Here is a 12,688-nt window from a genome sequence, read left to right on the forward strand (position 1 = left end):
TATTCATCGAACAAGACACTCCAACATCTGCTCATCAGTCAGCTATCCCTTCTCCGAGCAAACCTGATGGGCTGAGCAGAAGGAAGATGACATTGTTTTATGTAACAGAAGTAAATTTACTGGAAAAACTCTGCAGCAGCCTCCTCTGCTTCATGTTCTGGATGAATCTTCAGTCTCCTTTTCCTGGCTTGTGCTGGAAAACACCTTCAAACTCACAGAGAGGACGAGGTTTGAGAACTCCTCACATTCCTTTACTCTCCCTGTGCTTTCAGAGGTGCCTGCACAGAAATGTGCTGCTTCAGCTCCTCCAGACACGTGATTCCAGAGAAATGATGAAGCAGCACAGGGAGGGTGGGAATAGTGAGGATGGGAATCGCAGCCAATGGCAGCCCCGGGGCTGGGAGATGTTCCTGTGTTCAGGAAGGGAGGGATGTCACAGAGCAGAGTGAGGGGACACTGCCGCATGGGCACAGGGAGGGCTTTTTCCTTGGGTTTTTTCCCAGGCTGTTCTGAGATCAGCAGGTGAACAGGAAAATCTGCATGGAGAGATGCTCTGTCATTTCTCTCCAGTTTGGATTTGCCCTGTGACCATCCCGCAGCGTGGGAAGCAGCCTGCTCCCATTCCTTGGAAAATCAGAGAGGGAAACCCAGGGAAATGAGTCATCAAGGAGCTCCTGGGGGAAGAGAGACCTAGATTAGGAAGTGTAGAAGGTGTTCCATAACCCAAACTTCTCAGCTGAAAAAGACAGGAAATTCAGCGTGACGGCATCCTCCGAGCTGAGCTGGCTGGACATGGCAGAGGTTGGGTCCAGTCCAGGTCGGTCAGAGTTGCTTTTGTCATTCATGTTTGAAGTTCTCCCTGCCAGGAACCACATGGTGAGGCTGAAGGACAGTTCATTGCAGGGTTCCAATGTTCATTGTGGCCCAGCAGCTGCATGTCACCAGCTGGCAGCATGGCTGTGTGACTAAGCATCCCGAGTTCCCAAATTTAGCTGTCCCACTGGAGCTGCTGGCATTTTCTTCCCTTCATTTTTTCCCCTTTCTATATAATAAAGGCAAGCAGAGGAAGCAAAGTCATCTCCTGATGACCTCTGTGTTGTTTCTTTCCAGTTAGGATGCTGCAGAATGGACCAGGCCAGTTGCAACATCTGAGATTTGGCCTTGCAAAGTTTCCAGTCTAAATCATTCTGGTTGGATTGATGGTCTTAAAGGTCTTTTCCAACGTTAGCAATTCAGTGATTTGGCGATGATCATCCTGACAGGTGAAGTGTGGGAGGATGAGGGGATTTGCTCAGAACCTTCTCACCTTCCAGCACATCAAACTTGTTGGGGGTGCACTCGATATTGAACAGACATAACAAAATATCTTGTAAAAAATATTGAACAGAACTTGATGATGGTATTAAACAGATTCCTTGTCCTGATTACTGGGCTGAAAGGAGAAGTCAGAACAGGCTCAAGCAGCCCCTCACAGCTTTCTGTGGAAGGATGTGGAAGCAGCAGTGCTTGTAGGAGAGCTGGGTATGAGGAGATGGAGGTAGTGGGGTTTGCAGGACCAGGCACCCAGCACTGCACACACCTCACTGGGGCTGCCCCTGGATTGTGCTGCTCTCTGAAACCCTTTGTAATGGTTTGAAAGCAAAACCAGTGAAAGACTGCAAGTCAGAAATACAATTTAATAGGGGAAAAAAAAAGAGAAAAATAAACCACATGCAATAAGATAAAAGAAAACCATTGAGAGAGTCAGAATACAACCCCACTACAGGTGAAGTGGTCTTGTTGAAGTAGTGATCCTGTAGAAAGATCTGGTAGCTCTTTCCCTCTGGAATCCAGTGGAAAAAGGCTGCTCTGATGTTCCAAATCTCAGATTTTATCTAGGTAGGAAATGCTTAGCTCCTCCCCCTGGGTGGAGCATCTCCCAGTGGGATGATGGAATTTTATCAGTCATGCAGTGAAACTCAGTGGCCCATTAACAGGAGATATCTCCTGGAATGATGGGTTGTGGAAAAGATAAAGAATACTGCTCCACCTGGTTTATAAAATCTGTCCCATTGACAGGAGATATCTCCTGCAGAGATGAGGATCACTGCCTTATCTGGTTCCCACAGATGGTGACAGAATACACACTTTTGGGCACATCTTTACGTTGTAACCATTGTAACACTTCTGTTTCACTCTCACAGGGTTACTTAAAGCAGTGCCGGAAGAGGAGGGACATGTTCAGTGATGAGCAGCTGAAAATCATCTTTGGGAACATTGAAGACATCTATAGATTTCAGATGGGATTTGTGAGGGACCTGGAGAAGCAGTACAACAACGAGGACCCCCATCTCAGTGAGATTGGGCCATGCTTCCTGGAACACGTGAGTGTACTGGGCACTGTGCCCTGGGAGCTGGGCTGGGGAGGGGGGACAAAAACTCGAGAAGGCAGGAACCTCATCTAGTGACATACCAGGGACTTGGTTCTCCATGTACTTGGTGAGATACAGAGGAGGGAGAACTTGGACGTGCAGTTGGATAACCCCCAGTACACCTGAGTCACATGGATGAGAGGGTGCTGAAGGATTTTGCCTAGCCCATCCTACTGTTCCAGCTCCTGCAGGAGCTGATGAATTGGCCAGTGTTGTAAATATGTCAGGAATTGTCAAATGAATGACAGCCCTGGAGCTGGGGGCTTTCCTGGAGGGAGAGGGGAGCAGGGTATCAGAGCTCACAGGTGCTGCAGCTCCTGTGCTGTGTCAGGACAACAGTTCACTGTTCAGAAAAACTCCTGATAAACATTCCTGAAACTTCAGGAGGACCTCCCTAAAGAGTTTCACAGCATCTTTTGAACATCCCTGGGTCTCTCATTGAGGTTTCCTCTGAGAAGGTGCATGAGGTGTTAACATGGCTGGTTCTTATCAGAGCCTGCAAAAAGCAGCATCACATTGCACCTCTGTGCTGGGAAGATGTACAAAATCTTGCTGAGAATCAGTAGCTCAGATGTCATGACTTGAGGCTGTGCTGTCAATTCATTGATAGTGACAATAGCAAGAATTGCTGCTGCGATTTGGAGGCAGATCTGACACTTGCCTGTCACCAAACAGGGGCTGAGAGCTGGCCAATAAACTCCTGATAAATTATCCCTGCTTAGCCATTTGGGAAACAGAGGGGTGAGGATTTAAAGTTCCTGTTTAGGGATCTCCAAAGCATCTTGTTCCTCGTTTTCTTCAGGAAGGGAGAGCTGTCAGTGCATGGCTGGGTCAGCTGTGGGATGGCAAGGACACTGGATCCCTGTTCCCAGAGAAGCAGCTTGTTTGGACCCTCAGGGACTGGGAAGAAGTTGCTGGGCAGGCGTGTCTTGGCTAAACAGAATCTGTCCTTTCTTTGGAAGGCATTGGCCACAGCTCAGTGGAACACCTGACTTTTATCTCTGGGCTGTCTCAGAGTTAATTTGTGGTGCTGGGCTGTGCCCATCTCCTTCCCAGTGAAATCTTTGCCTTTTCATTGCCTTGTCTGTGTGGCCCAGATGAATCAAGCTCAAGTTAAAAGTGACAGTCTGTGATCAGTGAAGGCAGAAAAAGGACATTCCAACAAAACAGACACCAGAAAACTTGTTAGACCAGTCCAAAAGGTGGAGGGGCACATGTGTGAGTGGGTTTTTTGTTTGTTTTTAGTGTTTTATGGGGCTCTGTTCCTGGGGAAATCCACACACAGTACCTTGAGTTCTCTGTTGGTGATTTCAAGCATAACCAGCCCTCAAACACTTCCCAGGTGCTTCAGGATCTTTCAGGGAAAGAACTCTAGAAATAACAAGGTTGTCCTCTTGTCTTACTAAAAGCCAGAACTCTGCTGGGTTGTGCCTTTCAAACCCTCCCTGCACAGTTTGAAGCTGAGGACAAGCCCAGCTCTGTGCAGGGCTCACATTAACAACCTGTACCTGCTGAGACCTCGGCCGTGTGGCAGAGTGCAGGTCCCTCTCTGCAATCCCTCCTCTCTCAGCACCTCTTCCAAACAGGAGAAGCGCTGTAGGGTCTGTCCTTCCTGCTCGAACACCTCCTGGGACAGGGCAGCCACAGCTTCTCTGGGAATCCCATCCCCACCCTTGCAGGGGGAATTTCCCCCAGTATCCCATGTGACCCTGCCCTTCCCAGCCCTGGTGTGGGGTCGATCAGCCGGGTCTCTGCCTGACCTGTCCTCCTCATTCTGCCTTCACAGCAAGACGGTTTCTGGATCTATTCTGAGTACTGTAACAACCACCTGGACGCGTGCATGGAGCTCTCCAAGCTGATGAAGGACAGCAGGTACCAGCACTTCTTCGAGGCGTGCCGCCTGCTGCAGCAGATGATCGACATCGCCATCGACGGCTTCCTGCTGACACCCGTGCAGAAGATCTGCAAGTACCCCCTGCAGCTGGCAGAGCTGCTCAAGTACACGGCCCAGGAGCACAGGTACCTCAGCAGGCACGGGCTCCGGGGCTCCTTCCCACCCAAGGCTTGGGGTTTGCTGTCCAGGGCAGGGCTTGGGACTTCCTGTCCTCTGTTCCTTCCTACCTAAGGGTTGGGGTTTTCTGTCCAGTGCTCCTTCTCACCCAAGGGTTGGGGTTTTCTGTCCAGTGCTTCTTCCCACAAGGGTTTGGGGTTTTCAGTCCAGGGCAGGGCTTGGGGCTTTCTGTCCACTGCTCCTTCCCACCCAACGGTTGGGATTTGCTGTCCAGTGCTCCCTTCCACCCAAAGGTTGGGATTTTCTGTCCAGTGTTCCTTTCCACACAGGCATTGGGTTTTTCTGTCCACTGCTCCTCTCCACACAAGGGTTTGGTATTTTCTGTCCAGTGCTCCTTCCCACACAAAGGTTGGGGTTTTCTGTCCAGTGCTCCTTTTCCCCCAGGGTTTGGGGTTTTCTGTCCAGCTCTTGTCCCTGTGACATCCTGGATAAATGGGAGCAGGACAAAGGGTCAGCAGACAGTTCAGTCTTCTCACAGCAGCAATTCTCGATGGAGACACACTCAGCTCTGTTCTAATCAGACATGTGAACTAATTACCCTTGGATGTACTTTCTGATGCTACCAGTTACACTGGAAAGATTACCTAATTAGCATTCACTGGTCTGAGAGGCTCCTTCCCTGCTCCCAGGGAGAACCTGGACACACAGTGAGTACAGGGCCAGGATCTGCAACTGGAGCCTGATGTGGGGAGAACTCCAGACCTGCTCAGCTTTTCAGCCCAGTCCTGTCTCTGGTTTTGCCACGGGGCTTAGGTTCAGAGGAGCACTGGCAGTTCCCAAAATTTCCAGGATGTCTTTTACTGCTGCTGAGGACAATCAGCCTTGGCTGCCTGACAGTGTGAATCAGGAACACTGCCTGTGATACCACTTGGGATTTACTGCTGTGATAATAAGGTGAAAGAAAAATCAGGCCCTGTAAGAGCAGATTTGCTCCTGCCCTGCCAATTTTCTTTCTTTTTCCAGAACCCATTTAAAAGCAAGTGGGAACAGAAAAGACTAGAGATGTTTCAGAAACTCCTGCAAGTGTTTGAGAGCTTGTTTTTCCCAAGCCCAGCTCTAGAAGAGCAGAAGTGTGATGTGAGCAGAGATGTATTGATTCGACCTGACCCACAAGTCTCAGTAATTCATGGTAGCCAAATGCCCAAAATCACCAATTTGGACAAGCCTTTGGCTTCAGATCCAATTCCTGCTATTCCAAAGACCAAATCAAACTTGGAATGGACTCTGGGAACCTCAGGGTATCAGAAAGCAGCTCTGGGATCCCACAGGTTGTGGGCTTTCCCCTCAGCAGCCACGTGAGGACTCACAGCACTGCCTGGGAGCTCAGATGTGGCTTCTGAAGAGTGTTTAAAATGACCCTCTGTGAGTTATTTGGGAGCCATAGCAAAGAGGATGTGGGCAGTGTGAAAACACCAGGGTTGGGTTATTTTGGGAGCACATTCCTGTTCCCTTTGGGATGTTTTATCTCACCATGTTGTTAAGTAATCACACAGAGCTGTGTTCTGAGGAGCCTTGGGAGCTCTGCTGTGCTTCAGCAGCACTGGGTGACTCAGCCTGGGAGCTCTGTGTCCCTGGATTGCCATGGACACTCCCTTTCTCCTGCTGCCCCATGCTCTGGGAAGGAAGGCAGGGGGAGGTTTGCTCTCCTTGCATTAGGAGGAGTAACCCCTGAAGCTGTAAGAGCATGGGGAGGAAACCTGTGGCTGCATATCCCAGCCCTGGAGTGGCAAAACGTGGAAAAACACAGGATTCCCAAGGAAAGAAGGGATGTGGGCTTCATCTGACAGAGGAACATGATCCTCTTTTCCTTTTATTCCTTCCTTTTCACTGCCACCACACCTGCAGAGCTGTGGATTTTCCTTGCAGCAGGTCAGGACAATGCTGAAACCAGAATCCAGACCACGCTCCCAGAGCTAGCATGTGATGCTTGGCAAGGATCTGGACTTGGATTCTGATGGAACACTGGGAAGTGGCCACTGCAGCCCCAATAGAATTGACAAACCATATATTTACCTTCATCTCATGGTTAATAGGATCCTATTATTGCTTCATGGCTAAATGCTCTGCTTCTGTTGTTTTTTTTTTTCTTCTAAGTTTTTGCCAGCTCTGCCACAGACGTGGGCTGGGAGCCCAAAAAGTTCAGTGCCGAGTCTTCTCTTCATTACAGCGTGAGAGGGAAACATTGCTGGGGTTTTCTCACTGGAATTAGGGAATTAACATTCCCAAGACAAACGGCTGGCACCATCCCACTCTGCATGAAGGCAGGATGGGGCTGAGCTCAGAGCCTGCCTCCCTCCAGCTGCTGCCTGTTTGCAGCCTGGTTCTTAGGAATTTTTCACAGAGCCACATCTGTTCACCTCTTAAAGATCTACTCCAGCTTAATATGAATTAAATACAAGAAGGTCCAAAGTGCAGCTTGCTGGAATCCTGAGCATTCATTCCCAGAGCAGAAGGGAGCTGGAGTTGGGAATGTAGGAACAGATTACATGAGGAGACTGCCACGAGTTCCCTCCCTTCTGAGCATGAACATCACTGCTGGGAGATCTTTAGTGACTGTCTGGAAACCCTGCCCCTCTCCCTGCCTCCCCAGGTGCTTCCTGGCCCTAGGGACTTCCCTGTTTCCCTAAAGAACTCATGGATGTTCTCCAGGCCACCCTGATGTCCCCCTGGCACAGCTCCTTTCCTGCCTCACACAACCAAGACTCCCTTCACACAAAGGGAGGCACAGGAAAAGTTCTTAGTGTAGCACAATCCCTTCCATCCCTGGAAGTGTCCAAGGCTGGCTTGGACGGGGCTTGGAGCACCCTGGGATAGTGGGAGATGTCCCTGCCCATGGCTTTAAGGTCTCTTCCCAGCCATACATCAGGCAGCCCATCCTTTATTTTCCTTTATTTTGCTGAAGGCCCAGTCCTGCTGTCCTGGAAATTGTGGGATTTTTTTTTTAGCACACTTAGAATTCTGATGTAAGAATTTAAGAAAAAATGAAAACTCAGCTCAAGATTTCATCTGAGCAGGGATGCCAAAAGAGCAAATAATATTTTTGTATATCACAGTGTGTTTGTTTCTTAGTATTTATCCTGTTGGGAACACATGGAGAGGGGATCTAATTCCCAGCATTCACCCCTCTTTTAGCTGTCACCAGCACAATCCTTAGCAATAATCGATAAAGCCATTCCCCCTGCAGCTGCCCAAGATGGCAGTTTTTCTCATTAGTCAGCAATCAATAGCAGCCCTTAAGTTAATAATACATTGTGGTGGTGTTGTGGCAGCTGGCCTTGCCTGTCCTCCCAATGGAAATGAACATTACAGCTCCTTGGAATGGAAAAGCAGGCACAGGGCAGGAATCAATGGCATTGATTTCAGCATCACTTTTTGAAAAGACTGATCATCATCCTCAGTGGCCCTGGCAGGAGCCTGTTCTCACTCTGTTACTGCACTCACAGGGCCATGCAGGGGGAAAAAAAACCAAAACAAAAAGAGTTGCTTGGTTTGCTCACCTGGAATCTGCAGTGAGAGTGAATTCCATGGGGCCACTGCTCTGGGAGTGGCTTGGAAGGCGCTCTGGTCTTTGTCTAAATGAACCCTTTATTAAAAGTTCATTTTGAAACCACAGAAATCCCAAAGACACAGGCTGTCAGTGTTCAGCCTGCCTTTAGAATGCTCTTCAGCTGGGCACCTTGAGGCTGTAAAGACCTCACCAGTGCTGGTTGGTAGAGGCCAGACTGGGCTCCCAATTCCAGTTTCCATCAAGCTGCTCCGTTGTGACAATCCAGATGGAAAAATCCCATCACACCGCTGAGGGGTCACCCCTTCCCGTGTCCCCTTGGGCTGGTGAGGTTGTGGCAGACCCCCGGGCATGTCCTGCTGCCTTTGATGGCCTTTCCCTCTGTGTCCAGTGACTACAGGTACGTGGCTGCTGCCCTGGCTGTCATGAGGAACGTGACCCTGCAGATCAACGAGCGCAAGAGGAGGCTGGAGAACATCGACAAGATAGCTCAGTGGCAAGCCTCTGTCCTGGACTGGGAGGTACAGTAAACCTGGCCTGGCAGCCTGGCAAGGACAAATTCCAAGCTGTTCTTGAATTATGTAAAATCCTGGAGTTCATTTCCCACTGTTTGGGGTTAAGCCTGGGGTGGAGGAGGTACTATGGTGACTCCAGGGTGGTGCTTAAATATTAATGGTGCCCTGAAGAAAATCCAGGGTCCAGTTCCAATTTCATCAGTAGCAACCTAGAGTGACTTTTGTGATTGCAGTGCTGATGGTCGATGGACTTGGAGCAAACTCTGTGTACATTCTGCCTCTGTGCTGTGTCACTGGGGAGGGAGGAAGGAAGGAAAGAGTTAGAAAAAAGCCCCGGGTATTGAAGAGGTTAAGAAGCGAAGAAAATCCTTCTGGTGGTTGCTTTATGACTGGGAAACTGTTAAACTGGAGTTAGAGATGCTATTTGCATTTTCTAAATGACATCCCACTTAAAGATATTTCTGAACCAGCCCTGTGTGTGGTGATGGTGTAATTAAGGAGCTGAGAGGCACAGGGAAGGCAGAGTCAGCAGAAGGATTCCTCACCAGCAGGCCTTCAGTCTCTACATTTGTGCCATGTGTTTGGAAGAAAAGCCATACTAAAATTATGTTCTCCCTTTCTTTTTGTCCCTGATTTTAAAAAATCATTGTATGGAAGTAATCCGTAAATAGGGTTTTGCAGCAGATTGAGGACAAACGTTTTTGTAAATCCTCTCGCTGTTGTCATCAGCCCATGTGTTCAGCAAGGAGATAATCAGAGTGATGGAGCAGCCTTTCTGCTTCCTCACTTGTGAAGTCTGAAATAACTCCACATTCCAGTCATTGGGATCATACTGTGTATGGGAAAGAGGTGTTAATCCTTTAATTATTTTATTTCTGGCAAAGGTCTGTGTAGGCTGGGAGGAGAGGGAGACAAATACAGGTGCATCACCTGTGTCCTCCTTAGCTGAATTAGTTTCAGTGCTGTGATGGAGGTTGGGTTTAACCCTGGACGTGGTGATAAATGCAGCAGTCAGAGCTGGGATTGTGGCTGGCTGGGAGAGCAGAGAGCACAGAGGATGTGTCTGATTGTTTTACTGCTCAGGAACATCTCTCACTGCCACCAGACTCATTTCCAGAATGAGGAAACTGCTCTGCAGGAGGCACAGGACCATCAGCTCCATGCTCAGCCCACGGATGAGCTAATGGGGGTCATTTGTGAGGAGCTCTGAGACCCTCCCTGTGAATAAATCTTGAATTAGGACAGATCCATTCCAAGCCAGTGAATATTCATGTGTGAGAGGGAAGCCAAGGTGACCTCCACACAGGATCTGTGGAATTGCAGTTGCTTTTTCTCTTCCATTAGCTCAGTTGATAATTCATTTTTATTTAGCCTTATCCTTGATAATTCATTCCTCCTTAGCAGTACCCATTCTTTATCTCCATCCAGTCCTCAGGAACTTGCCAAATTATTCTTCCAGGCTTTTTTTTCAGCTAGTCCAGATTTTGAGCACATTATTGCAGCAGCATCTTTCAGCTTCTCATCGCATAGCAGAGCCGGCTGTTGGTTCGCTCAGAAATCTGATGGGAACACAGCTCCTGGTCAAAGGAAAACACCCTCCTTGCCCTGTTTATTCTGGATTTTGGATCGAGAAGACTCACAGAGTTTCCATGAGGGAGTAGATGATGGGAGCTGGACCCAGCAGAGGAATTCACTGCTTTTCTGAAGCAGTTTTTTCAGAAGCAATTCTGAATCATCAGCTCCAGTCCCCACTCCACAGCTGTCCATGGAACAGCCAGAAGGATGCAGAGAAACCCAAAATACCCAGAAGTGAGCCACAGTGTAATGCAGGAAGAGAGTGGGAGAAATGAAAAGATTGGATCTTCGGGAAGTGCTTGGATGTGCTGAGATGTGTGCAGGTGTTCCTCAGGCACTGCAGACCCCAAATCCCACTGGGTGCCTGCAGGAATGGCCCCAGGACCTGGAGCATCGGGGTGGCTTCCTCACCCAGCCCTGAGGGCTCAGAGCTCTGTGTCCTGTGCAGTTTTGGGGTGCAGGAGGGACCTCCTGGTGTGTGTCCCCAGCTCCTCCAGGTTGTGGGGAAGGGATATTTGTGGTTTGAGCAGCTCCCAGGTGGTGTTTGCTGTCACTGCTGTGCTGTCCAGCCTGTGTGAAGTTCCCTGAGCAGAGAGACGAACCCACAGCTGGAATTCCCAGCTTTCCTGGCCCTGCTCCTGCTCTGACCTTTGTGTACCTGTTCTGTCCATCCCAGTGGCTGCAGAGCACCGGCACAGCCCGGCCTCCCTGAGACCCCCTGACAACAGCACTGACCACAGAGAAACAGGAACCAGGCGTAAAAAATTACCAGTTCAGTCTTTTTCCACCCGAAATCCAGGCAGGGCACGAGATAGAGCTAATCCCAAATTCCCACAGCGTTGGCACTTTGTGAATGATTTCAGTAGCTGAATGTTTCGGCACGTGGAAATATTTCATTTGGAGGGATGTCTGTTTTTCCTCAGCATCTCGAGACTGATGATGCTGGTTCTCTGCTCTGAAGTTGCATTTTCATTTCTAAATTTACCCATGTTTTGTGAGGAGATGGTGGGAAAAGGACTTTTTAAAGAAGAAAGAAAAATTCCCAACCAAACAAAAAAATACTTAGTGAGGGAATATTTGAAATGTTCTCATACATAAAATGTGTGCACGTTTTTGTGCAAGGAGAGGTGGTGTTGGGAATTCTGATCCTGAAACAAATCAGAAAAGTAAGGGCATGTCCGAACTGCTTTAAGCAGAGGGGTTTTACTGAATCCCATGTTTTAGGAATCATTTTTATCCCTCCATGGGATAAAATTTTATCCCATGCGTGGTGAATTGCAGGGTGAGCATTTGAAAACTGCAAATAATCCTTGAGTTAACCAGAGGTTTTCCCCAAGAAATCCTGCAAGCAGGATCTGACTGTTTAAATTGCCAGTGGGACCAGGAAAGGGTGGCTTGGCACGAGGGACAGCCAGGCCTGAAGACTTAAGGAATTATTGGCAGCTTGGGCATCATTTAATAATGAGTAATGACTGAGCAGAATCTTAAGGGAAGAGTCTGATCTCACTGAGTGCTGTAAATCAGGAATAATCCCAGTCACTCTGAGATGAGTTCCTGTGTAATTTGTGGCAATGTGGGCTTGACTGAGAAGCCGGGCTTGGTCTGTTGCCACGTGTGACTCACTTCTTTATTTTGTAACCTGAATTCCCAGCATATAAACAGACCCGGAGAGGTGCTGCCCACACCAGTCCTCCAGTGCCTTTTGTCCTCTGAGCTGGTAATGGCTCCGAATTTGGGGCTTCCACCACCTCCCACCGAGCCCTTTTAGTTCTGAAGTGTTCCCTGATGTTCCAGCTCCATTCCCCCCTCTCAGCATCGTCCCCTTGCTCGGAGTGAAACACCCTCACATCAAACCAGTGACAATTAAAGGCAGCAAGGCAAGCCAGCACACAGAGCTGCCTTCAACGGGGGCAGCCAGATCCCATCCTGGGCAGCCTTTGCTGCTCTCTCCCTTCCCTGTTCTGCCCTCTGAGGGAGCTGCAGCCCTCAAAGCTTGGTGGGAATAGCTCCACACACACAAACAGAGCAGGATTAAGAGATTTCCACAAAGCCCATCATCATTTCCAAGCCTTGCCAGCCCCAGCGTGGGCAGGGCTGTATTCACACTGCTCAGAGGTGCATCCCTGCCTTGCCCTCTGCTCCTGGTGCCTCTCCTGCCCCCCGTACACATCCTGAGCCCTGTGCCACTGTGCCCAGCTCTGCTCTAGGCAGGATTTGGGCTCTCTTGCCGTGGGCAGGACTCAGCACAGCCTTCCCCAGTGCCCTGTATGGATGGTGTGGGGATGGAAAGCAGGTCTGTGCCTCAGCACACCTGGAATTGCTCAATTTTATGGTTTTTCACACAGCTCTTGAACCACATCAAAATAAAATGAAGCAGCAATCACTGCAGCAGTTCAGGCTCCCTCTCCAGCCCTCCAGCAGCACTTTCCTCCCTTTCAGCCCTGTTTTTTCTCACAGGAGGGAGGTGGTGTGGCTCCTGTTCTCTGGGTGGAGATCTTTGAAGGTCCCTCATCCCCAGCAGGGGCACAGAACAGAGCCTTGCTCATCAGCCTGGATGGGTTTGAATTTGCTATTTAAACAGATTACTTTGGTTTGTGTAGATATTTAGATA

The 12,688-nt window shown here is 49.2% G+C and overlaps 1 protein-coding gene across 1 annotated transcript in view; it reads left to right on the top strand.

Annotated features, from left to right (window-relative positions):
* The window catches only part of ARHGEF9 (Cdc42 guanine nucleotide exchange factor 9), a 158,388-nt gene that overhangs the window by 119,635 nt on the left and 26,065 nt on the right, over window positions 1–12,688 (top strand). The window contains exons 6-8 of the mRNA XM_062502669.1: window positions 2,184–2,363; window positions 4,198–4,430; window positions 8,379–8,508. Coding sequence (XP_062358653.1) covers window positions 2,184–2,363; window positions 4,198–4,430; window positions 8,379–8,508 — 543 coding nt within the window. The remainder of the gene's footprint in view (window positions 1–2,183; window positions 2,364–4,197; window positions 4,431–8,378; window positions 8,509–12,688) is intronic.

The sequence above is a fragment of the Cinclus cinclus genome, chromosome 15 (assembly GCF_963662255.1).
Source record: "Cinclus cinclus chromosome 15, bCinCin1.1, whole genome shotgun sequence".
NCBI lineage: Eukaryota > Metazoa > Chordata > Aves > Passeriformes > Cinclidae > Cinclus > Cinclus cinclus.